This window comes from Felis catus, chromosome C1, assembly GCF_018350175.1.
Source record: "Felis catus isolate Fca126 chromosome C1, F.catus_Fca126_mat1.0, whole genome shotgun sequence".
NCBI lineage: Eukaryota > Metazoa > Chordata > Mammalia > Carnivora > Felidae > Felis > Felis catus.
The window spans coordinates 21,395,371-21,422,491 of record NC_058375.1 but is presented as its reverse complement, the minus strand read 5'-3'; the positions used below and the strand labels follow the sequence as shown (position 1 = coordinate 21,422,491).

Genomic DNA, 27,121 nt, shown 5'->3' with positions numbered 1-27,121 from the left:
AAAAAAAAAAAAAAAAGCCCTAAAACTTCAAGGGGGAAAAAAAAATCACAGAATACATTTTATTTTACATCATATTCATTTTTCAAGTTACTAACATCCAAAAAGAATCCTTCTGGCAATAATAAAAATTTCCTGTTATACATATAACAGACCTTCTATATCAGCACTGTTCATTATAAAAATGTTCTGTTTGCATAGCCCAATACTAGCCATATAGGACTACTGAGGACTTGAAATGTGGCTAGTGCAACCAAGGAATTTTAAATTTTTACAACTTTTGATTTAAATGTAAATAGCCACATGTAGCTAGTGACTACCATATTAGGTCGGCTGTATGATTTGGTTGCTTAAATACCTGGGAAAATCTACATTAATACATACAAGTTGTCTTAAGAGTTATTGTGCAGTTAATCATGTTTAATCAATGACGTCAGCTGTTAAAAATGATACAACAGCAAGCTTTAGCATAAGTATCTATAGGTATGCACTGTAATCAAATCTTGGTTTGGGATTAGGATATTAAAAGATCCATTCCATGTCTCTTACATTATGCAGCATAATTTTTAAAAAATCCAGTGATTCCTGAAACATAAATACCTAAGCAAAAATCAATCACCTCTTTTTCTTTTTTGATTTGTATGACACAGCCACACCAACAGCTGACTGGCATATTCTACGACATCATGATGTCACTTAAGTCCTAGCCTTGACCAGGTGCTTAGGTGTGGGTTTATTCTGCTCTTCCCAACACAGGTGCTCCCTTAAAAAAAGCAGGGAGTATGTAGAAAACAAGTGGCCTGTTTTATAAAACTCTAAATTTATTCAAAGTGTTAAAAGAGTTCACTCTCCCCTCCAAAATACTTTACATTAAAAAAAAATTCAAAACTGTTTTCTGTTTCCTCAGCCACTGTACAAGCTGCTGCTTCCCTTTCTGGGCACAAGCCTCTGCCCCCTTTCCCCTCCCTCCCTTCACCCTCAGTATTGCTTTAAATTTGTTTATAAAACCCTCCTTCCCCACTCCCCCCATGTCCTGCCCTGCAGATGTAGCTTCCTTTCCAGATTTCAGGCCCTTGGCTGCAGGTAAGGCATGTTGGATGGGCAGAATTCTCAGGCAATGCCTGAAGGGCAGAATGGTTTGTGCTTCTGGGAGAAAGGCTGATTGGCTTTTTTCTTGACCAAGTGAAGGATCATTGTTTTTTCTTCCCCGTGGACATCTGTTGAGGGCCAAATATTTGGCTTGGAGTTGCCCATGGCTGGGCAGCCCTGCCCAGTCTCCAGTTTCCCCCAGGCATAAGTCCATGACAGCTGGGTCTGACCACCATACCATTTGTCTGCCTGTGGATTGTGAAGGACAGAGGGTGGCACATGGCTACAGTAGGGCTTGATGAGCCCCCAACCTCTCAGAATGTGGGCACCAAATCCCCAGGGGAGGAATTTTTGGTTTTTGGCAGGCAAAATCAGGGTCAGCCAGGACCATGGGAGGTAGGGACGAGGGGGAAAGGTCTAACCACATAACTCTGGGGCGAGCAATGTTCCAGCTGCCAAAACCCCCTCCCCTTTTTCATTTCCCCCCTCCCCCTTCATCCTGTAGACTGTAGGATGACTCAGGAAAGGAGGACAGAAAAGAGGGAAAGGATTCTGTTCTGCTGATAGGAAAAAGGCAGATGACAGAGTACTCAGGGCTGGGGGAGGCCTGCTGGAATCTATAGTCATAGCTTCCCAGTTCCAGGAGGGGGGGTGGGTGGCGGGAGCCAGGCCCGCAGAGGCTTCATCAGCTCTGTTCCTTGTCCTTGACTAGTAAGACTGTGTGCTGGCCACCACTGGACACAGATAAGACCACACGGTTCTCCAGCTGTTTGCCTGTCATCTCCACAGGGCTCCAGGCATCCTCTTCCTGCCCCGTGCCCAGCTGGTAGTTGGTGCCCATGCCCCAGGCAAAAACACGACCTACAAGGGAGAGAAATGGGGGCAGCTGTCTCCAGGATTCCTAGCCCCACCTTTCTGTAGTGTGAGAAGCCTGGAACATGAGGGTGAATTTTGGCTTTGGCCTGTAGCAGCCTAGCAATGTCCCAGCCTCTAGTAGTTCAGGGAAGCTGAGAGAAGCCAAGGAGATCTTGGATTTAAAAAACAGCTTTGTCAACCAGAGACCACATTGCCAAAGACTTCTCCCTGCTCCTAGGAATGGCATTCAAGGTCCTACATGACTGGCCACTCCCCAACCCCTATACCACCCTCCATTCCAAGGACCTGTGGGACTGCTCTAGATGCTCCTGCACTTCAGATGCCCTCCACGGCTTATCATAAAGGACTGAACCTTTAAGGTGTAGTACAAGCTCCACTTCCTCAGGAACTCTTCCCAGATAATCCCAGGTCAAGCGCTTCTATCAGCTGCAGCCTTCTCAAGGTGCCCATTGCTGTCCCCCTCAGGCTTTGGTGACCACCTGGTTCACACTCTCCTCTGCTGTGCCTGCTATGACCCCAATGACTAAGCCTTCTTTCTCCTAGTAAAATTCTAAGTACAACTCTCTGGTTGTAAATAAAGAGGTCACCTTGGTGGAAAATGTAAAGAGAAGCCTGAGTTAGGAGTCTGGAGACCTGGATTCAAGTCCTACTGCCTATCTGGGCCTCAGTGACATATCCCCTTCCACTATTTTTCTATGCTACAAATCACCCTTATTAAAATAATTTGTTTACTCATTTTATGTCCATCAAAGTCAGAACTTCAGACAGTCAGGAGAAAAGCAACGTCATCACAAACAGTGCTCTGTGTATCTCAGCTCTATTCAATGATGGACATCAGAGGCTGATGAACAGTTTGGTAAGAATCATGACCCCCAAGCCCCAACCACACCGAATGTGGGCAGCCCCACTCACCATCCTTGGTCACGGCATACCCTACGGAGGCCCCACAAGCTACTGAGGAAACAGCAGGGAGCCTGGAGATGAGGGTGGGTATGCTCTTCTCCTCAGCACCCTCCCCAAGGCCCAGCCGCCCATACTCAGCGCGACCCAGGCTGTATGCTTTTCCTGTGGGAGGAAGGGAGAGATAAAGAGTACCAGAGGGCTTGTTCCAGGTAGGCCAGTTGAGTTCCCGTATCTGTGGGAGCTGGTCCCCACTCCCAGGGTGGTAAAAATGTCTGCAGTATATTCCAGTTCTGGGGAGTCCTGATAGAGCCCCCATAGGACCCCACTGAACTCATTCATACCTGGAGGGGTGCCAGGACTCTGAGGGATGGGGGTGGCCCTCATGGACCCACATCTGATCCAACCCATGGAGCAGGCCCAGGTTCCATATCTTACTGGGCTTATGCCCAAGGAACACTCTACCCTCAGCCCAGAGGTCCCACCTTCTGAATCCATGCAGACTGTATGATGCTGGCCACCAGAGAAGCCCACCCAGGACTTGGTAGAGTTCTTGAAGGATGTCAAGTTTTGGGGTACAAAGCAAGATTCTGTGCCTGGGGTTCCTGGGAGGAAAAGGCCAGGATAGAGCTGTCAAGGGTGAAGCTGTCCAAGGAGCTGTCCTTCTTCATTCCCTCACGCAGTGAGGTCGCCTCCCCCCGCAACAAACACGAAGATATGGATATTTTCACTTTACAGTGACAAAAATATGGCTCTGAGGGGTTAGCTGACCCCATCAAGAGCGAGCAATCAATGAGTGAGGCCAGGATTTGAACCCAAGTCACTCTGGGGTATGCTAGATGCTAGGCTTGGGACTCACCAAGCTGATGATAGTTGGAGAGGCCAAATCCATATACATGACCCTCGCAGGAGATGGCAAAAGTGAAGTAGGCACCACAGAAGGCATCCTGGAATCTCACGTGACCCCGGCTTCCTCTGGATTTCAGCATCACACACTTGGGGACCAAGAGTCGTTCTGTAGGCAGAGAGGCAAGGGTCAGTGGCAGACACACACAGCTTCTCTGTCTGCCCTGTGCTTTTTCCCCATTACTATAGCCCTTGGAGGGAGACTAAGCAGGCATTCTTCTCCCTATTAAGCAGAAGAGGAAACTGAGGCCATGAGAGTACAAGTGCCTCACTCAGTCTCCCAGAGCCTTAAGAGGTTAACATTTACATGGAACTTACCACGTGCCAAACATTCTTCTATGTTAGCTCATTTAACTTCACCACAACCCAATGAAGTAGGTTTAGAGATGAGGAAACTGTGTCCAGAGTCCCACAGCCAATAGGCAGCAGAACCACAATTCAAATCCAGGGTAGTATGGCTCTAGAGTCAGAGTTCTTAACTACCAGGTTAAGGTCTATCTGATGCAAGCCTAAAGACCGTTAGGGAATCGCTCTTGCCTCTGACCTTCACCAGGGGGTGGCTTGCCAAGTTGCCCCGCCAGAGGGACTTAAGCCACCTACCAAGGCCCTGCCGGCCACCACGGTTGGCAAATAATTCAGGCACACGGCCCAGCTGGCCCTGCTCCCCGCAGCCCAAAGTGTAGAGGTCACCATCAGCTGTCAGCATCACCAAGTGGTCATTTCCTGAGGGGGAGAGGAAGGCAGAGGATGCAGGGCTTGTCTGTAGGGCCCAGGGCTAGGCCAGCCACGGAACAAGGTTCTCCAACTCCTGCCTAGAGCGAGTACCCCGAGACTCACCTGAGGCCACCTTCACTACAGGCATTGTCAGCTGCACTTGCACAGGTACCATGCTCTTCTTCATGGGCTCCAAGAGTCCAATCACACCATTATTGTCCTGGAAGGTAGGGCAGAGCACTTACCAGGCAGTCGTGCCTGCCCCATACCAGTCAGGTCCAGGCTTGCAGGCAACCACAGAGCTGTCTGGTGAAGGACACTGGTGCCAGATGGGGATGAAGAGGTGGGCAGGAGCCGGGACAAATAATGAAATACTTAATGAATGAAATAGTATGTGGCTTGGGATTTGCATTAAAATAACAAAGGATTGGGGTGGTGGGGTGGATGGGAGTAGAGAGGAAACAAGTTTGGCCACAAATTGATGACTATAGAGGCGAGTAGATGGGTGTTCAATGTTATTTTTCTGATCACTTTTATGTGTTTGAAATTCTCCATAAAAATTTTTAAAAACAGTCCTGATGAAGAAACACCTTATCAGATTCCTTTATTTTTAACACTTCAAAATAAACACCAAAGTACCAAAACAACTTTAACGCTGACTTTGTGTAAACTGCACTCCCTTGCCTTCAAAATTCTGAGATGTGACAATCTTTCCCATGCACCCCAAAACCCCTGACAGATGTAGGAGATGGCTGGGGAGGAGAGAGGTTGAAGGAGAAGGGCGAGGAGAGTAAGCTTCCTGGATTAGCCTCAGCTTAAAGGCATCCTTGATCCACCCTTTCCCAAGATACACATTTCATAATGTAGATTCAAGGTAAATGTGGACAGGCCTGGATGAAGAGACCTGGGTCTGGGCCCAAGCTCTGCCTCTGGGCCTTGATTTCCCCACCATTACATACAAGAGGGAGGTAGAGATGGATTATCACTGGGGCCTCACCAGTTAATTCAGCCAGCCAACCCCCATGCAGTTCTCCAGACCCAGTCTTACCCTGAAGGAGCCCCAGAGGAAAACTCGGCCATCCTCAGTGAGGGCTGCTGTGTGACTGTCTCCTGCCGACACCTGTACCACTTTCTCTTGTAGTTCCACTTTCCCGGGAACCATCTCTGAGCCCTCTACTGATGTGTCCCTTCCCAGGGCACCCTCATCATTGCAGCCGAAGGAGTAGACCTGTGGCCAAGAAGCCTTCATTAGTGCAAGGTCTGGCCTCAGTCCATTCTCGTTTAGGCCACTCCCTGCTCAGCTAGCCAGCACCATTGCCACAGAGTAACTTTTGTGGCTCAAGGTTCCTTCTCCGAACCCCCAAGCCCAGGCCCTGTCCAACCCTGTGCCACCCACCCCAACCTACCTGGCCGCTTTTGCTTAGACACACGGTATGCATGCCCCCAGCCTCAGCCTGCACAATGTCCTCCGGAATGGGCACCAGGGCTGGCTTCTTCCTTTCCATCACATTCTCGCCCAGCCCCAGCTGGCCCACATCGCCCTGGCCCAGTGTCAGCACCATGCCTGGTTCTGTGCTGTGGGACCTATGTGAGACTGAGGGGTGAAGAAGACAGCCCTTGAGTGTGCAAGATGACAGGGGAAAGGAGGAGTCATTCTTTCTCCACTGCATGGGCTCTGGGATCACAAAAACCTGGGTTCAAGTCCCTGCTCTGCCACAGACCAGTAATATGACTTTTCTAATAAGCCTAAATTTCCTCATCTCTGATATGTGAATAGCAAAAATAACTATGTCACAGGGTTTTTGTGAAAATTAAAAACTGAGCACATTATTAATATGAGGGAGGAAATGTTAACAAGACACTCAATATTGTGAAATGAATCTTGGTGGGGAAGAGAAGAATGAGGATACAGATAGTCTTCCCAAATAGCTCCAAGTTCTCAGTTAGGAGTCACTGTGCCAACGAGGATTCACATAATGTCTACCCTTTCCTGACTGCTTACTCTACTAATGTGAAATTGCTTTGTAGTCCCCTAAATTATGCTACAGACCTTCCATATTAGAATCCTTTTTTATAGGAAAGGAAACAGAGACTCAGAGAGGTTAAATACCTTCCCAGTGTCACAAATCTAATAAATAGTAAAGTCTGCACTGAAACCAAGGGAACCTACATGGGTCAGAGCATCATTCCTAGCCTCTATGTTCTGGCTGCGACTAACTCCCACACATATTCACACCCAACCCTTCCGCGCCTATCTGGGAACAAACAGGCAGCAGAAGAGGAAGGGGCGGGAGTAAGACATAAGACAGACATTTGCAAAAAGGTACAAGCCAACCAGCGGGCAGCAATGGGCCATCTGCTGCCCAATGACGGTCACCCACGGCCCCGGACAACCTATGGCGTCCAGACCCTCCCTCCGGGGGTGTGGCCACAGCTGCCAGGGCCGCTATGGCTGCGCAGAGGGTGCCCTGGGCAGGGAGCCACCTGGTCGGGTTTTCTGGTCAGGAGGGCTCGGCCCGTGGGCACCTGGAACACGACGGGAGGCAGCGGCCCTCACTGCCTGGTTACGAGGGTCTGCAAAAGACAGACACTGTCTAAGTGTGGGTCCACACTATCCCCTCCCGGATTGGGGTTGGATTGCTCTCCTCACTGTCTCTCTCCAGGGTCCCAGGAAAGGAAACCACAACTACCTTCCTCAAATGCTACCAGGACATTATCTCATTTTGCTCTTAACAGCCCAGCGAGATTGGTGCTGAGCTGTTGTATGAATCAGGTAATTCAAGCTCAGCGATGTTAAGTGACTTAACCAAAGCTACACGACTGCAAAGTGGCAGAGCCTGGACTTGAACCTACTTCTGGAAGTCAATGGTCCTAGCCCTGGTGCATTACTGCCTGGAGCAAAGTGCTAGGGTCTCACCCCCCCCCCCCCCCACCTCCCAGTACTACCTGAGTGCTTGTAGACAAGTCTCTGCTGCTTTAGGAGTCTCAGAGGGTGGGATTCAGTAAGCTACAAGAGACTCCAGCTGGGTGGAGTTCTTGGGCTTCCAGGTCCCTCAGCTCCAGAGGTCAGGGAGGAAGGAGCCCAGTCCCAGAATATGGGGGCTCCAAGAGGCTACCCATTCAGAGATAGAGGCCAAAGCCAACTTACCCTTCACCTTCTTGCTTTTGGGGAGAGCATCCTCTGGAGGTGACCTTCTCTTAGCTATACGCTTGGGTGGCATCCTTTCCTGAAAAACCCAGGCAAATACTCCATTTCATTCATGGCAATCATTTACCTGCTCTCACTAGGTAACCCTAAAAAAGGTAAGAGGGATTCCAGCCATTCCATTTCTCAGAATTTATCTGAGAAGAACGGTAACAGAATAATGGATACATCCCAAGATTAAGTTCCATAAATATTCTCTACTGTATTTGTCATAACATTAAAAAGGAAAATGGAGCAACCCATGTACTCAATAGTAGGAGCTGGAAAGTACGTGGTATATTTATAATAGAATGGTATGAAGCCATTAAAAGTGATGCTTTCAGAGATTTATTTATTGAATCGGAAGATGCTCACCATTGCCAAATAATGTAAGTAGACTGAAAAAACACTTCATCACCCCATTAAAAAATGTATACATGTGTAAAAATATGTGTAGAAAACTGTGTGGAAAGAAGTACGTTCATTATTAACAATGGTAACCTCTGGAAAATGGGATTATAGACACATAATTTTTTTCTTTTTGTACCTTCCTATATTATCTAAGCTATCTAACAACATTACATGTATTTTTTTTTATTTTTTTATTACAAAAAATTAAAACCTTTAAGAACATCAAACAAAGTATCTCTCATAGCTCCCCCTCAACCTTGAGATACCACTAGTAACTCTGGCGAAGCACTACTGTTACCAGACCCTCCCATCCACAAAAAAGCACGATTCTCATTAAATAAAACCAAACCAGACCATTTGTGCCCTTTGATCCAAAAGCCCCATTCCTGCAAGGAACGTGGCCTTCCTAAACAGTCCAATAATAAATAAACACTGTGTACATGCTCACCAGGTATTACAGAAAGGGGAAAGGAAACCACTTATAAGTTACGAGAAAGGTTCCATCCAGGGCAGCTACGGTTCCATCCAGGGCAGCTACGAGCCTCAGCCCCAAACCCCTCCTGCCTTTAGCTGCTGCTGTCCTGCAATGTTCTCCCTGTCTTCCTCAAGGCTGCTGAGAACAGAGACATTTTCCCCAGCTCTCTCAATTCCAATCCAGCCTAAACGGTGTCCAAAGCCTCCTTCCTCCACACACCCAGCCCCGGAAATAAATCTTCATTGAGCCCTGGTCTTTAAGCTTGTGAAAAGAAGTCAAATTGTCTAAGCCTGGAGCTCCCGAAACCAGAATTGTAAACCCTCTGGCAGGGGCCAGGGCACTTTAGAGCTATCCTGATGTAGAAATAATATAGCTTGTGCTTGACCTTAGGCAAAATTACTTAATCTCTTCATGAATCAGTTTCTTCCTCAGTAAAACAGGGATAATAATAGTACCTACATCTTTGTTACATAGGATTAAATGAGCTAATATTGTAATTGTAATAAATTAGTATCAGTATTACAACATTTAGGGCCTGTCCCAGGTAATGCCTGAGAATAGCTCTAAGCTAATCTAACCCACCTCTCCTCCATTTTGTAGATAAGGGATGAGACTCTACCCAACACTAAAAATGGAATGAGAACTCCAGAGTCCTTCTCAGGCTCAGCAGTGGCCCTAACCAGCACCCTGCACCTCCCTTCCCCCCCACCCCAATGTCTTTCTTCCAGTAGGTCCTAGAGCCTCAGCCCCTCCAGCTCCCTATTGCAGAGTAATGAACACAAGGCCAATGGCCTCTTGAAATTTCCAGGCACTTTCCTGGTAACTATCCTGGGGCAGAACAAAGGACTGAAGATGAGGAAGTAGCCAAAGGTTTAGAATTCTCCAAGCCAGTGTAGGCTGAGCCTCGGCAGGCTGAGCTGCTTCTACAGGTTGTGACTGGCCCAGTTCTGACTCTGATGAGGTGGCAGTTCTGAGCGTCACCCAACTTTTATTCCCTTGGGGTGTGATTCCCCCTCTTGGGGTGGGACTCCTCCTCTCCAACCCACCTCTTTGAGACCCCTCTTACCATGCTAAAAATGCACATTCTCGGCGATTAGAGGGAATTGGATTCACCTGCCAGGGCTGTGGCTTGTTCACCCCAGCTTTTGTGGCCATGGTTAGCCAGCAGCCTTGACCTCTCTGAGCTGTACCCTCATCTGTCAAGGGGAATGCAATGACTTCTCAGGGCTGCCCTCAAAACTGAATGAAATATCTGTTTTCAGTGCTAAGCACACAGTAAGTACTCAATACATGGCAGCGTTTATTCACTTGTTCCACAAATATTCATTAAGTGCCTATCACCACTGTTTGGTTTTGGGTCAGGTGTAGCAAGGAAAAGGGGACTACCCCTCTCCCTGTTCCCATGAAGCTTACACTGTAGTATGGAAGACACATTACAGATGATGCTGAGTGAAGGATAAGGAGATACAGTAAGAGATCACTTGGGGGGACACAACAATGTGAGTGTACTTAACACTGAGCTATATGCTTAAAAATGGTTAAAATGGTAAATTTTATGTTTGTGTTACCACACTAAAAAAATAAAATGCCTTGGGGTAGGGGAATAGAGTGGTCGGAGGGGATGACATTTAAGCTAAGACCTGAAATATGAGAGAAAGACAGTAGGGCAAGACCATGACGAAAGTGGTCTGCTAAATGGCATGTTTGGGAGCGTGGGGAGACCAGTGCAGCTTCAGCTGGAGAGCAACTGGTCAGACGACATGAGGAGAGCAGGGGCTGGGTCATGCAACACCTTGTAGGGAACACAGAAAAATTTTAAGAAAGTCTTCATCAGATTTACATTCTTAAATGGCTGTTCTGGCTACTGGAAAGAAAATGGAATGGACTGGAAGAGGAGGCTATTGCAGGCATCCAAAGGAGAGACGATGGTGACTTGATTTGGTCTGTCTGAGGTAATAGAGAAAAAGGAGACAAAACTGATCAACTTAGGAGACAAATTCGATGTGTGGATTAGATGTGCAGAGTGAGGGAGAGGGAGAGATCCAGAATGACCTTCTTCATCTTAAAAAAAATCCAGAGGATCCCAGGCAGGCCTCCCCAGAATCTCCCTATGAGCTTGGCCAAACACAAGGACTCCCAGGCATTGGGTTAAATGACTAGGAGGCCGGTATGGGGCGCCTGGCTGGCTCAGTCAGTGCAGTGTGTGACTCCTGATCCCGGGGTTTATGAGTTGGAGCTCCACACTGGGTATAGAGATTACTTAAAAATAAAATCTTAAAAGAAAATGACTAGGAGGATGGTAGACTTCTATTAGTGAGATAGAGAACACTGGGGGACAAACAGGAGAGAAGAGACTGAGAAAACCATTTCTCCAGGTGTTTTCCTGAAGCTTGAAGTCGTTGGGAGCCAACGAGAGATGTGAAGTATGCAGAGCTGGGTGGGTGAAGGGGTGTGGGATAGAACAGGTATCCCTTGTTTCAGGTAGACAACTTGGATCCCTGGCCAACCCGGCAGCCAGTTGAGTGTGTCCAGGGCTCTATCCTGCTAAAGGCAAATCTCCCATCAGTTCATCAAAATGACTTGTAGAGGTTAGCTGTGCCACAGACGGAGACCGTGTAACAGGATGGAAGAGTACTCACAACAAGAAGTGAAGTGAAAGCACAGGGAAGAGAATTATGTCAGCATACTGGTGCTGACACTGGGCTGACCTGTAGGCAAGGCCTGAAGTGCAGACAGAAAAATAAATGAGGTGGTTGGTATCATGGGGGCACTAACAAAAAACATGTTGTTACTGTGGGTTGGAACCCAGTGAACATCTCCTTAGACACCTGTGTTTTGGCTAAAATTGTGGGGCATCTCACTGCAAGCTATGAACATTGATCCTATTTTACAGACGAGGAAGCTGAGGCTCAGAAAGGTAAAGTATCTCACCCAAGACTGGAAGAGGAAGTGAACGTCTCAACCAAGTTGGAAAGACTCCAAAGCTGGTGTCCTTGCCAACTTCCTCCCCAATGTTCCCCAGTCTCTCAGCCTGCCTGGGAACTATCTCTCATACCTTCTCCCCAAGAAAAGACAGCAACTTGGCTCTGGTCTTCCTGATACCTACCCCATCCCATTCCAGAAGTCATTCATGATCTTTCTAAACCTCAAACCTGAAACAAGGTGCTTCTTTGCTCAGACTCCCCACTGGCTGCTTCTGCCTGGAAGATAAAGCCCACATTTTCTAGCCTGGTATGGAAGGCTCCAGACTCTGGTACTGACATAACTTTTGGCCTATCCCTTTTCTGTCACAATCCCCTTACTCTTCCCACACAATCTTAGACCGCTTATTGTTCTCTCTGTCCATTTGCATCTCTATACCTTCCCACCCCTTATCCTACTAGAAGAATGTCTACTCAGTCCCAAAGTCACCTCCACTGGTAAATCTTCCAGATCTCTCCCCTCATCCCAAAGGAATCATTCTCTCCCAGAGAAACGGGACAGACTTTTGGATCTGGATCGTAATTACTCTAATTTACATGTCTGTCCATCATACCAACCTACTCCTCAAAACGTGAGCCGCTCTGGGGCACTGGCCGCTCCTATCGTCTGTATGCCAACAATCTTTTACTCCTCACAAGATGAGGAAGGACTATCACTTCTAATTCAATTGCTGCACCTGAGGCTCAGAGAAATAAATTTACTTGCCTAAATTCATACAGTCAGTAAAAGAGAGTCAGGAATAGAACTCAGGTATATATGACTGATTTAAAAAACCCACAAAAACAAACAAAAAAACACATCAGCCAAAGGCAGACCATGATCCAGGCAAGGTTGGAGGCAGCCCAGGTAGGCCTCCCCAGGATCCCCCCATGAGCTTGGCCAAACACAATGAGTGAGGGCTGAAGCTACCTAAGAGGGAGAGGACAGTGAGATAAGAGAGGAGACACTGAAGCAGCTTGGGTCTGACAGGGTGGGCCAGGTGGGTGCTGGACCCACTGAAAAATGCGGGGAAGGACAGACCTGGGTTCTCTCTGAGCCTAAGAATTTCTGCCTCTCAGATGGAGGTCTCTAGGTATAGCAGAATGCTGTCGTGAGCAATCCCGTGAGGTGCCCTGGGGGCACCTGGCTGGCTCAGTGTGAGGAGCATGCAATTCTTGACCTCGGGGTCACGAGTTCAAGCCCCATATTGGGCCTAGAGCTTAAAGAAATAAGTAAACAGGGGTGCCTGGGTAGCTTAGTCGGTTGAGCGTCCGACTTCAGCTCAGGTCATGATCTTACGGCTCGTGAGTTCGAGCCCCACGTCAGGCTCTGTGCTGACAGCTTGGAGCCTTGAGTCTGCTTCAGATTCGGTGTCTCCTCTCTCTGCTCCTCCCCTATTCATGCTCTATCTCAAAAATAAATAAATGTTAAAAAATTTAAAAAAATAAGTAAACAAACAAACAATAAACTTTTTTCAAGGTGGAGTCCTTCACATCCTCTACTACACAAATCAGTTCTTTGTATGGACACCCTCTCTAACTGCTCTGGGTGTGTTTTCTTAATCACACAGTAAGTGTCTCGACTAGGAATAAGCAGCAATCTTTTGTCCCCACCCTAAACCCCCCTAACAAACACAGCTTCCATCCTCAGCAGCTTACAGTCGGGGAGAAGAGTGAGACACAGTCACAAAAGAGTAAGGTCAGATATAGAGTCAACTTCCACTAATAGGCATCTATGATGCCTGGAATGCTCACACCTGCCCTCTGAGGTAAGTGTGATCACCCTGGTTTTACAGAGAAAAAAGTTGTGCCCCAGCCCACACAGGTGGGGTGAGATCCCAGGTCTCCTGACCACTTCCCATCAGCACCAGAGCATCCCCCTTCCTCCTCTTCCCCTTTCTCCCTGGGCTTCAGTTTCCTCAGGTGGTGAACGAAGGTATACCAGACTAGACAGTCTACCAGGGGCCTGGTGTTCCTGCTGTGACCTTCTATGACCCCCTCCACAGCCTGGTTTCTGCAAAGAAAGATAGAGCCCTCTCTGACCACAGCAGCTGTCCCTGCCACCACCCCTACTTCCTCACTTGCCTGCCAGACTCAGAAGCTTAAGAATCTCTTTGTAAGGAAGGTCCCCAGGAAGAAAGGGAGGAGAGAGTCTCATCTGTCAACAAACACTTGCTGAGCTCCTGCTATGTGCCAGCCACAGAGCTGATACACTTCACTCCAGGAGTTCACCAGCGGAGCCCCCTTGCATGCAGAGGGACCTCAGCTTCCACCGGATGTTAGAATCACTGCTTTATGAAAAATACAGGATATAAGTAATTCTCACCATACACCTCTTACCTTCATTTTACAGATAAGGAAACTAATGCCCAAGGAGACTGGGGGGGGGGGGGGGAGGGGGGGTGGCCCAAGGGTACCTAACCAATAAGCTACAAAGCTGAACAGTATTCCTGCTCTTGGGATGTCTTTGTGACAAAAGCATTGAACTCCTAATTCCATCTTTCCAGACCCATTCTGATGCCCTTCTTGGGTGACCCCCTCCCTGCCTCCTCCACCCTCACCCAGTTGTTTCTTGGTCTTGCATGCCAGACCTCTCGATACCCGGTCCTTGCTGTATTATCTTGTTACTCCTTTCTTTGTACCCCACACTGAAACACCTATGGTATTTCTGACCCCAACACTCACCTTTACCTTCATGCCTCTCCATGCCCCTGGCTGGATGGCACTAACCCCTCCACCTCTGTGGGCTGAATAACTCCACTGTCCTTGAAAACCCCATCCAAGAGTCATCTCACCCGGAAAGCCATCCGGACCCTCCTGGGCAGGGTTGGGTGACCCCCTCAAGAGTTTCCATACCACTCCATACGTTCGACTTCTGCCAGAACACACAAGTTACACTTGGTTGGAGCACCTCAATTACCATCTGATGAATGAATGACTTGCCAGCAGCAGCGCCGCTGGGTCCACGGACATACGTGGGTGACACACTGGACCTTAACCGAGGCCCCCACAGGGGTCTCCCCAAGGAGACCAGGGGCCACACGGGGCCCTTCTCACCACTGTTCCTCAGCCCTGCCAGCGCGGCACGAAGTAGACAGTAAAAATCAGTTGACAGCTGAGTTGATGCGGGGTTCACAGCACACCTCTCCAAGGCTCAACAGTCTTCCTCTTGGTGCCTGGTGACGCTGACTTCTTGCCCTGTAGAAGACCCTCGCCAGCCTATACCTCGCGCTCCTAAGGCACACACTCTCCGGGCAGGATCCCCCCCGCGCCCCGCTGCTCTGCCAATCGCATCCTCGGGACGAATGCTGGACAAAACCACTTTCCCCTCTCCGGAAGCGCAGCTGGGGCTGCCGGTCCCGGGCCGCGAGGCGCGCGGGTCTGCGCCCTGCGGGGTCACGGCGGCCGCGCGCACCCGGCCGGCCGCGCTCGGGCCGTTTGAATCTCCCGCCCGCGCGGGCGCCGCGGGCGGACGAGAGAGGCGCGGCGGCAGAGGGGCCGCGCGGCCCTCGCTCGAGCCAGGCGGGGCCGGGCCGGCTCCAGGGCGCCCCGCGGGGCCGGGGACCCGCGCGCCTGCTCCCGCGCCTTCCTGCCGCCCGGCTTCACGTGGGGCCGGCGCCGCCGACACGAGCGCGCGGGAGACGGCCCCGGCCTGCCAGGGCTCCGGCTGTGGCCGTCCGGGGTGCAACCTTCCGCCCGGACCCTCCGCCCCGACCCTCCGCCCGTGACGGGTGCGACCTACCTCGCTGCAGGTCCGCCACAAGCAACTCCTCCGCCCGCCTGCCCGGCCGCGAACTGCCCCAGAGCATGCGCTCTGCAGGCCTCCGGCCCCGACCCCGGGCCAGAAAGAAAAACAAAGAGCCCGGCGGCCCCTGGCGGCCGCTCCGGGAAGTGCAAGTGGCGCGCTCGGGCTAGAGCGCTCCCGACCAGGCTCTCTCCGCCCTGGCCCCGGTACAATGGGTGTGTATTTTGGAGACTCCAAAATCCGGACCGGTGGACTGACACCAGAAACTACTTGAAACCGGGGTTTCAAGTTTGGGAAGATCTTGTGGGGCAGAGACTGCACGGAGAAGATACGGATACTGCTTTCAAAAGGGTCTCCGTCAGAGAAAGATGAGAAGAAATCAGACCATCAACAACTACACAGGGCCATGACGTGGGTATGCACAGGGGCATCTGGCTCAGCCTGGGGCTTAAGAAAGGCTTTCCAAGGTAAGGCTAAGAGGGCAGAGCATCTAGGACGCATCCCTTGCGAAGCCAGGGAGCGATGAGAGAGTAGAGTGGTTGTGGGAAACTGCCAAGGTGTGACTGGGGCAGAGGGTGCCTATGGGAGTGAGCAAAGAACACTAGAGAGCAAGGGTCAGATGATGATGCAGGGCCTAGTGTATCCAAGGAGTACAGCTTCTATCCTGAGGCAGTGAAGAACTAGGGAAGGGATTTGAGCATGGGAGTGACACGAGCAGAATTTGTTTTAGAGCAAAATGGAGAATGGACTTGGCAGAAGGAGAAACCGAGAGTGGGGGGAGCAAGAGAAGTGAGGGAGACCAGCGAAGAAAGAATGTGGGGCTATGAATTGGGGTTGGGAGCTGGAGATGGAAAATAGGCACCAAGCTGACTATGCTCTCTTAATACACTCCTTCTTCAGTGGATACAAACAGTTCAAGATTCCAGATGTTCCCTGAGGTGACTTCTCAGGCCATTTGATTGTGTCTGGAGGGTTTCTGAGGTCAGGACAGGGACCTCTGCAGAAGGGTATTTTCTCCATTTCGTGTTGATTCTGACTCTGAAAGTCATTCAATCATACCTGAACTCTAGATGGATACTTTTGGTGAGTATTTACCAACTGAATTTCTCCTACTATGCAGAACCCATCCCAAAGGACTCCCCATATTCAGGGTCTCTTACCTCTCCAAATTTACCTCTGCCTCCATCATGGACTCCTCTTTTAGATGATATACTGTGCGATTTCTCCAAGTTTTAACCCTGGATGTTTGATCTCTCTCTGCTTTCTTCTTCCAAGATCTTACTCATTCCCATGGCTTAATGTAATTATAAAAATGATTATTATCACCCATTTTGTAAAACTGTTTACTTTGTTAATTACAGAAACACATCCACCCATGTCCATGAGCTCATTTGTTCCTTACAAAACCTCACGGTAGTTGGAAAATGAGAAAAATGAGGTTCAAAGGTGAGGCAAGTTCTCTGGGGTCAGCACACAAGTGGTAAAGGGGACCAGAGCTCTTGTTCAGCCTGGAGCCATCATCTTTTAACTGAGAGGGCAGTCCATTTGGTCTGGTTCTGACCTCCACCCTAAGTTTCAGCTATCTCTTCCCAGAAGACCCCACACCTAAAATAAAACATGTTATGTACGCATCTAGACCTCTCCCCCCCCCCCCTTCATCCTTACAGCCAAGAGTAAGGTTCTCTGAGAAGTAAAGATTCAATCCTTAACTTATTTTCTGATTCTTCCCTCTTCTCTCCTCTTCATGTTTCGGTTGCTGCCCCTCTGGTCTAAAGCACCACCCTCCTGGCCTCTGCTCCTGCCTCACATCCCTTCCCCTCCATTTTGTTCCACCTAGATCCCCATTAGTCACCCTAAATCATGGCTCTGAGAACTTGCCCTGCATACAAATCTTTAAAGACTCGGGTATTTCTTCAGTGCTGTACTGGGAGCACCAGGCAGCAATTGCCCCAAGCTGTTGACTTCCCACTCTCTCCTTAGCCTCTGCACTGTACTCTGAAGGTGTCCATGTTCATTCTACCTTCTCACCTTTATTGGGGCTGTTTCCCCTACCAAGTGTCTTTCTTCCTGCCTTGCTGAGCTCTTGTTATAACTTAAGGCTCAATTCAGGCCCCATCTCTGTGAGGACTTCCTTGACCCCACTTATCTTTTCCTATTCTGAGCCGAAATATTAATTTTAATTATTTTTTACATTCTATCATTTATTTCACTTATTGCACACAAACCATAAGAACAATCAATTGAAGCTGGCCCAGAACTGGCTCAAATGATAGAAGTGAAGGACACTGAAAGTTATTATAACTGTATTCCATATGCATAAAAGTTAAGTAGAGATATGGAAGATATAAAAAGATCCAAAGTGAATTTCTTGACAATATCTAAGATTGTAAATACACTGGATGTGATTAACAATAGATTAGATATTGTGGAAACGATTAGTACACGTTAGGGCATAGCAATAGAAATTATCCAAAATGAAACACAGAGAAAAAAGAATTTAAAAAAATTGAAAATAGCATTAGCGAGGTATGGAATAACTTTAAGTGGCCAAATATACAGGAAAGCAAGGAGGATCTGGGGACAGAAAATATATGAAGGAATGACAGCTTAAAAATGTATAAACTATGAACCTACAGATCTGTGATAGTTATTTTTTTTAATGTTTATTTATTTTGAGAGAGTGAGCACACAAGGGAGGGGCAGAGAGAGACAGAGAAAGAGAATCCCAAGTGAGATCATGACCTGAGCCAAAATCAAGAGTTGGAGGCTTAACTGACTCAGCCACCCAAACGCCCCATGATAGTTAGTTGTATATGTCAACTTGGCTAGGCTATGGTGCCCAGCTGTTTAAATGCCAGTCTAGATGTTGTTGTGATGGTATTTTTAAGAGATGATAACCTTTAAATCAGTAGACTTTAAGGAAAGCAGATTACCTCCTATAATGTGGATGTGCTTCATCCAATCAGTTGAAGGCCTTATAAGAAGGAATTCTGCCAAGACTGCATGTAGGCTCAAGACTACAACACCAACTCTTGCTGGAATTTCTAGCCTGCCAAAGTGCCCTACAGATCTCAGACTTGGCAGTCCCCACAATTACGTGTGCCAGTTCTTTAAAATAAATCTGTATCTATCCATTTAGACACACATACATCTAGTTGGTTCTGTTTCTCTGGAGAACTGTAACCAACACAAAATCCAAGAAGCTCGAGTAACTCCAAGCACAAGAAACAAGATACATCAAAATCAAATTGCTTAAAATCAATGACAGAAAATCGTAAAAGCAGTCAGAAAAAAGACATGTTATATACAGAGAAATGAGGCAAGGATATAATGCAACATGTTATGTGCAGAGGAACAAAGACAAAGATACAATGCAAACAAGGGGACAATGGAGCAACATCTCTAAAGCACTCCAGCCTGGATGGCTCAGTCTGTTAAGCGTCCAGCTCTTGGTATGGGTTTAGGTCATGATCTCACAATCCGTGGGTTCAAGACTCCCTTGAGGCCCCTACCCCCCTCCATCTAGACCCCCCCTTCCCCCATTAAGCACCCCCCCCCCCGCAGGTGAGCCCTGCTTAGGATTCTCTCTCTCTCTGCTCCCCTCGGCTCTCTCTCTCCCCCATCTCTCTCAAAATAAATAAATAAATAAACTTTAAAAAAAAAAGATAAAGTTTTTTTTTAATAAAAATTAAAAAAGTACTCCAGCAACATTGTATCTCATAAGGTATATCCAGCGCAAACATCTTTCAAAAATGAAGGTGAAAATCAGGTATTTTCAGACATATGAAAGCTGAAAGAATTCATCACCAGTAGAACCATTGTAAAAGAAATGTTAAAATAAGAACTTTGGGGATGACTGGGTGGTTTAGTTGGTTAAACGTCTCAAAGTAAGTAAATAAACTTAAAAAAAAAAAAAAAAAAAAAACAACCTTTGGGCAGAAGGAAAGTGATACCAGATGAGAATCTGCATCTACACAAAGGAATGAAGAGCACTGGAAAATACCTTATTTCACCTTCATTTTTAAAAAAAATTTTTAGGAGCACCTGGGTGGCTCAGTTGGTTAAGCGTCCGACTTCAGCTCAGGTCACGATCTCATACTCTGTGAGTTTGAGCCCCGCGTCGGGCTCTGGGCTGACAGCTCAGAGCCTGGAGCCTGCTTCTGATTCTGTGTCTCCCTCTCTCTCTGCCCCTCCCCCGTTCATGCTCTGTCTCAAAAATAAATAAACATTAAAAAAATTTTTTTTTAAATAAAAAAATTTTTAATGTTTATTTATTTCTGAGATAGAGACAGAGCATGAGTGGGGGAAGGGCAGAGAGAGAGGGAGACACAGAATCAGAAGCAGGCTCCAGGCTCTGAGCTGTCAGCACAGAGCCTGATGTGGGGCTCGAACCCACAAACCATGAGATCATGACCTGAGCTGAAGTCAAACATTTGACTGAGCCATTTAGGCGCCCCCAAACTTTAAAAAAGATGAGGGCACCTAGGCGGCTCAGCTGGCTCAGCATCCAACTTCAGCTCAGGTCATGATCTCTCAGCTCGTGGGATCGAGTCCCACGTTGTGCTCTGTGCTGACAGCTCAGAGCCTGGAGCCTGCTTCAGATTCTGTGTCTCCCTCCCTCTCTGCCCTTCCCCCGTTCACTCTTCTGTCCCCTCTCCGTCTCTTTCTCCTTCAAAAATAAATATAAACATTAAAAAAAAAACTTTAAAAGAGATAGTTTCCTGTTTAGACAAAAAAAATGTATTGTGGGTTTTATAACATATATAAAAACATATATAAAAGTGATATACATGACAACAATAACAAAGACTGTGGGGTGACAACACCAAGTTCTTTTACTGTCATAAGTTAATAAATGATATGACATATGATATACTATCATAAGTGAATGAATTGATACAATATCAATTGAATGTAGAATCTGATAATCTGAAGATGTATTAACTCTAGAGCAACCACAAAAATAATAAAACAAAGTTATAGCCAGTAAGCCAACAAAGAAGGTAAGATGGAATCAGAAAAAGTTACTCATTTTTTAAAAGGGAGAATAAGAGCGGCACCTGGGGGGCTCAGTTGGTTGACTGACTTCTGCTCAGGTCATGAGCCCATGCTTTGTGGGTTATAGCTCCGCATCAGGGTTTGTGCTGACAATGCAGTTTCCCTTTCTCTCTGCCCCACCCCCCCGAAAAGAAACAAACAAAAAAGAATCCTTAGTTGATTCTTTTTTTAAAAAAAGGTAGATTAAGAAGAAAAAAGGAACAAAGAATAGATGAGATAAATCGAAAACATATTTAAGATGATAAGACTCAAACCTAAACGTTAATCATATAAAAATATGGTCTAAGCACTACAATTAAAAGGCAGAGATTATCCTAATAAATTAAAAAAGGCACGACCCAATTATGCACTGCCTACAAGAAATAGTTTGTTTTTTAAATGTTTATTTGTTTTGAGAGAGACAGTGGGGGAGGGGCAGAGAGAGGGCAAGAGACAGAGAATTCCAAGCAGGCTCCGCACTGTCAGCACAGAGCCCAGTGCAGGGCTGGAACTCACGAACCATGAGATCCTAACCCAGCTGAAATCAAGAGTCAGACACTTAACCATCTCAGCTACCCAGGCACCCCAAGAAATATGTTAAAAATATAAATACACAAATAGTTTAAAGGTAAAAGGATAGAAAAGACATCCTCTGTCACACTAGTCAAAAGAAAGCCGGAGCAGTTAAATTAATAACAAAGTAGATTTCAGAGCAAAGAATATTATTGAAATAAAGTAATTTCATAAATGTAAAGGAGTCAATTATTCAAAATACATAATCCTGAACATATATGCAACTAATAACAGAGCTTCAATATGTGAACCAAAAGCTGATAGAACTTATGGAAGAAATAGACAACTCCACAAATATAGGTGAAGATTTTGATAACTCACTCTCAATAATTGATAGAAAAAGTAGAAAACCAGTGAGGATACAGGAGACTTGAACAACTCTTGTAACCAACTTGAACTGATTGATATTTATCGAATGCTTCACCTTTCTTCACATTCCACCTTGCTTTCTTCAAACAAAGTAAAATACATATTCAAGTGCACATGAAACATTTATCAAGATAGACCATGGCTAGGTCATAGAACAAGTCTTGGTAAATTTAAAAGGATTCAAGTCATACAAAGTATATTCTTAGACGACACTGACATTAAAGTAGAAACTAATAACAGAAAGATCTTTGGAAAAACCCCAAATATTTAAAAATGAATATACTTTTAAATAGCCTATAGATCAAAGAAATCAAAAGGGAATTTGAAAGTATTTTGAACTCAATTAAAATGAAAATGCAACACACCAGAAGTTGTGGGATATTGTTAAAACAATATTTGGGGGAAACTAACAGCACTAAATGCCTATATGAAAAAAAAAGAAATCTCTCAAACGAGTGACATCAGCTTCTACCTTAAGAAACAAGGAAAAGCAAACTACACCTAATCAAAAGAAAACAATAAAGATAAAAGCAGAAGTCAATGGAACAGAACATAGAAAAACAACAAAATTATCAACTAGTGTTTGCTATTGCCAGGCATAGTATAGGAACTGAGCTTACAAATATGGTTCCGTTCTTGAGGATCCAACTGTTGGGTTAGACGGAAATCAGTTTGAAAAATAATCACATCAGAATGCTAATTATCATGATGGAATGCTCAAGGTGCTAATGCTTATGAGAAGGGGAAGTGAAGACAGTGGTTAAGAGTTCAGGTTCTAGGGGTGTCTGGGTGGCTCAGTCGTTGGGCATAAGACTCTTGATATTCACTCATGTCTTGATCTCGCAGTTGTAGAATTGAGCACTGAGCTGGAAACCTACTTGGGGCTCTCTTGCCCCCCCAACCCCTCCTTCATGTGTGCTCATCCTCTCTCAAAATAAACTTAAGAGCTCAGGTTCTAGAGACAAAGACCTTCAAGTTTCACTCTGTGTGGCCTTGGGCAAATGATATAACCTTGATCTTGATCGTCTTCTTTTTCTATAACATGGATTTAATAAGATTCCCTGCATTGCATAGGGCTCTTGTAAGGATGAAAAAATGTCTAGTGCATGGCAAATCCTACTCAAATGTCAGGTACTATCATTAAGATGTGGGTCCCATCCATTAGAGGGAAAGACATACACAAAGATAGAAGAAATGGGGGTAAGGGAGAGGCATGGTTGAGGAAGGACTTTCACTCCCCCCAAAACTACTCATTTCCACTTTATTTTCCAGTGTTGAGTAAAACCAGGCACATGGGTATATAATTAATTACAACTGAAACTGAGGTTTTAGGGTGTAGTGGTTACATTAGCTTAATACCAAAAAGTGGCTTAAACCAGGTGGAAATAGTATTTTTTGAGGCATGATATAATATAGGTTGAGAATAGGTTCTGCAGTAGTTGCCTTGCTCAGATGCATGCTCTGCCACTTACTGGCTGTATAACGTGGGCAAATTCCACATATCCTCCAACTTCAGTTGTCCTCATCTGCTAAACGGGCACAGAGTACCTTCTTTATACAGGTATGTGGAGTATTAAATTACGTATGCACATCACTACACTGTCTTGTTTAAAGCTAGTAACATAATAGCTCATCATATTATGGTTTAGGGAGTTAGGTTCGAATCCTGGTTCTGTTCCTTACTACTTAGATGATCTTGAGCAAGTTTCTAATCCCTTAATCTCTCCTGGAAAGATAGGGTTGGTTCTGAGGTAAGCCTGGTTGTATAGTAAGTGATGGTAGACTTTATTCATTCAACAAGACTTATTGGATACGATATCCCAGGTTGTTTGCTGTAATACTTAACAAGCTCATTGTACTTTTATGAGACTGTAAGCTTTTTACAAATATTAACTCATTTAAATCTCACTAAAACCCCAAGAGGTAGGTACTTTTATCATCTATGGATGAGAAAATTGAGGCAGAGAGGTTAAATTGTTTGCCCAAGGTCGCGTGAGCAGCAATTGGTGGTATTAGGATTCAAACCCAGACTGTCTCGGGACTCCTAAGTTTGCTAGGAATGCCTACTTGCAGAAAAAGCCCGCAGGCAGGTAGGTTACAAGAAGTTTGGCAGAAAGGGTGGGGCCTAGAAAACTTGCCAACAGCTTTGCTTCAGCTACACTTTGGACATAAAGAGAAAAAAATGCACGTATTTCCTGCCCAGCAGGTTACCAGGCCCTATGCTGAGAATTTGTACTAAAAACTGTAAATCCCGAGGTTAGCTGTAGGAGAAAACACTTTTCATTTTACTGAGCACCTCCTGCACAGACTGCAGATGTGACAATGATACCAAAGAGGAGACTTTGGGCTGGCTATACAGGCTCCCTCTCAGCAAGTATGCAAGAGGGGTATAGTTGCAGAGGCTGCTTCCTACTTGTGGGCTTAGGCAATCAGCCTGTTAGACTAATACCTCAGAATTGTGATGAATACATGCCGAAATGCTTAGAACAGTGCCTGGCAGAGGTAAGCATTGCAAGAACCCTTGTTCAAGATGACCTTTTAAGTTGGCACTCCTTAAAAATAAACCCATCAAGAGGCATCTGGGTGGCTCAGTGTCCGACTTCAGCTCAGGTTATGATCTGTTTGAGCCTGAGTCAAGGCTCTGTGCTGACAGCTCAGAGCCTGGAGCCTGCTTTGCATTCCGCATCTCCCTCTGCCCCTCTCCTGCACTCTCAAAAATAAGCATTAAAAATTTTAAAAATAAGCCCAGCAAGCTCTCCCAGATTCTCCACAATCATGGTTTAACTACCTCCAATTCTATCATCTGGGGCTCAAAGGAATGAAGCAGTCTGCCTTGACATTCCTAAAGCTTAGGTTGTAACTCAATCATCTCTAATCTCAATCACCTTGATGGCTTCTAAATGGGCATGAGGCTGTTACAGTCCCCCTCCCCACTGTATGTTCATTTAGTCCCACCCAGGAACTAGACTCTACCTTCTAGATGGTTCCCTGCTAGTTCCCATCCTTCAGGGCCTGGACTAGTTTCTAACGCTGGCAGTCAGTGCCTGTGCTTGACAAGATTTCCATTGTGACTCAGCCTCACATCATAAGCAGGATGACAATTCTCTCAGGCTGAAGTACACTACTTGGAACAATGGCAGTAGAGGCTAACTAGCTAACAGTAGTGGGATTTTGCTGTTTATGTCCAATCATGTATTTGCTAAGGTTAACTTGCCTGTACTACACTGTGGGGAAACTGAAGATTAGGCTTGGTCTATCAGTAACCCAGATCTCCTGTCTAGTGGCCAAATGTAGGTTGGTCTCTCACCTAATTCCTTAGGTGTCCTAAGCATTAGCCACCTTTGAATGCAACCAGGAAGCTCTTCCCTGCACACTAGGGAACTGGTAGGAACCAACACATTTTCCCAAGTAAACAAGTGCCAGCATATACAAGACAAGCTCAGGGCCTTGTCAGTCATGTTTCCACATAAAAAGGAGCCACACAAATATGCAGTCATCTTTATTGTAATCCATAAGTACATCAGAAACACATGGATCAGGGTGCTGGGTGGCTCAGTCAGACTCTTGATTTCTGCTCAGGTCATGATCTCAGTTGAGGCTCCATGCTGATAGGGTAGAGCCTGTTTGGGATTCTCTCCCCCTCTGCCCCTCCCACATACTTGCTCTCTCTTAAAATAAGCTTAAAAACCTACTGTTCCCCCTTGATTTTCTCTTAAGGGCAGTTTTAAAAAGGGATCAAATGTGCTCAAGCTTCTAAACCTCCAGGCTTAGCTTATAAAAACATTTATCATCCACTTCACCAACTGTCCCTGCCAAGTAAATAAAGTACCCCAAAGCATAAAGTGTCGACTGCCAATGTAAGGTGAGGCTCCTCTTCAATCCTAAATGAAAGCAAACAAAAAAGAGGATCAGACTCCTATTGAAGACCCCACTAAAAACTTTCCTTTTAGTTTTCATTAGATGTTTCCTGCATGGTTTGTCTCCTCAGTCATCGTCCACAGGACTCTGAGAAGCTGTAGGAATATGCAGGCGCAGACTCAAGGCCCGGCTTCATCTCCAACGTCGTGGAAAGGGACTGTACGTCACGGGGCAGAGCCCTATGCTCCCCTACGCCACCTGGACAGAGCCCGGGGAGAGTGACCTCCCGGGAGTATCCACATTGGAATGACCAATTAAACAGCACCACCCTCAAAGCATTTAAGAGATTTCATTTTCCTCCATCCCTTATTACACAAGTGAATTTGAAGTAAGCCTGTTTAAAAACCAGTCATTACTACTACCTTTTCCAAGGTTTATCTTACTCACTGACCTAGGAATATTCAGGTGCATATGCCCCCCTTCATCTCCATTGTTATGGAAAGGGTCCGTACCAGAGAATAAATCCTTGGCTCCCATGGACAAACTTTGGTTAAGCCACCCAAATGCAATTTTTCCATTAGCAAAGCAGAAGTTTCTACCCCATCACACAACTAAAGATATGAAAATAATTTTTACTGGCTATAAAAGGCTATCTTCCCAGACAGGAGCATAAATCTATGAAACTGCTGACATGCCAGCAAAAACGTCAAAGTTACTATCTGGATGTATTAAATGGCAAGAGCACATTCATGAAAAGGAACCCGGCTGGAATGATTAAATGTCGACAGGCAAACACTGGCAAGTCAGAAACAATTCTTACCCCAAATCCTTTGGTTTACTTACCCCAAATCAAATTATCTGGAATCCTGAGCAACCGCTGCAAAACAAGGTAGGTAAGAGCTTAATCCAGTAGAACAGCAGCTGATTACGAGCAGAATTTTCTTTCATTTCCAATCAATCTAGCTTCAGATAGGGGGTGCTCTAAGAGCTGTTTCCTGCATGGTTTGTCTCCTCAGTCATCGTCCACAGGACTCTGAGAAGCTGTAGGAATATGCAGGCGCAGACTCAAGGCCCGGCTTCATCTCCAACGTCGTGGAAAGGGACTGTACGTCACGGGGCAGAGCCCTATGCTCCCCTACGCCACCTGGACAGAGCCCGGGGAGAGTGACCTCCCGAGAGTATCCACGTTGGTCACTGTAATTTACTTAACTTGCAAACTACTGAGCTAGAAACAAGTTTCAACCAGCTGACGACTTCCCCAATTCCCCAGGTGAAACCTGAATTCCAAACTGGCAACGAAATTCGAGTTATCAGCAGTCTCATGCCAGTAATCTAAATGAACTGCCAACCAGATACCCCAAACCTATCTATAAATCCCAACAGGCGATTAACACTACTGCCAGAAAAATGCAGAGTCGAGACCACAGTTATGCCTCGTTATGTATAAACCGATCTACAGTCGTGAAACCACCCTACATCACAAATCAACTAGCAGCAGGATTAAGATCCGTCCGTTTCGAAATCAATTCTGGAACTCGGATGGGGGTCAGAAATAAAATGTCTTCCGTGCAACTCCACCGCCTCCTAGGAGGCAAGTTAATAAACCGGCGATGGTCAATAGCGAGAGGGAGGGCCGCGCATTTAGCGTCCCGACGCGGGAGGTAACAGCCCTGGAGGTTTCGGCGCTCGCGCTCCTCCGCTATGGGTAAGACCCGCGCGCGGCTCGCAAGGCCTCCGCGGCCTATATCCGGCCCAGCCCCGCTGCACAAATAAGCGTAGTTAGCACAGACACCGATGAGAAGAATCCTTCTAAATAGTACGATGTCCACAGGAAAAGCTGGTTGGCTGGCCTGAGAGACTAGACGTAGAGCTAACGAATCGAGGAGGTAAAAACACTCACCAAACGCAACACAGTGCCGCCTGCTTTCTCGAAAGGACCGAACAACCCCCAAGGCATCCTTATTTATACCTTCTGAAGCGCGCGTAAGTCAAGGTATCGCTATTGCGCCTGCGCCGTACCATGCGCA

General features: G+C 46.4%; 1 protein-coding gene and 2 non-coding genes across 15 annotated transcripts; all 3 read right to left on the bottom strand.

Annotated features, from left to right (window-relative positions):
* Positions 1-396: 396 nt before the first annotated feature.
* RCC1 (regulator of chromosome condensation 1) lies at positions 397-27,121 on the bottom strand. Of its 13 annotated transcripts, XM_045035392.1 has the most exons (14): positions 26,995-27,121; positions 25,938-25,971; positions 24,210-25,117; positions 16,432-16,551; positions 7,631-7,709; positions 6,967-7,056; positions 5,889-6,076; positions 5,531-5,710; positions 4,606-4,702; positions 4,369-4,491; positions 3,722-3,877; positions 3,348-3,467; positions 2,875-3,027; positions 397-1,947 (listed from the first exon to the last, which is right to left on the bottom strand). In XM_045035392.1, the coding sequence occupies exons 4-14, from the start codon at positions 16,444-16,446 to the stop codon at positions 1,772-1,774; spliced, it is 1,377 nt and encodes a 458-aa protein (XP_044891327.1). In that variant the 5' UTR covers positions 16,447-16,551; positions 24,210-25,117; positions 25,938-25,971; positions 26,995-27,121; the 3' UTR covers positions 397-1,771. The 13 variants fall into 13 exon arrangements, with proteins under 13 accessions (XP_044891327.1, XP_044891330.1, XP_044891328.1 ...); XM_045035395.1 differs by lacking the exon at positions 6,967-7,056; XM_045035393.1 differs by lacking the exons at positions 24,210-25,117; positions 25,938-25,971; positions 26,995-27,121 and adding an exon at positions 8,561-8,690 and having other exon boundaries at positions 16,418-16,551.
* Positions 25,195-25,399, bottom strand: LOC111562122. The gene has a single exon (XR_002745168.1). It is a non-coding gene; the product is annotated as a small nucleolar RNA SNORA73 family (small nucleolar RNA).
* LOC111562123 lies at positions 26,081-26,285 on the bottom strand. The gene has a single exon (XR_002745169.1). It is a non-coding gene; the product is annotated as a small nucleolar RNA SNORA73 family (small nucleolar RNA).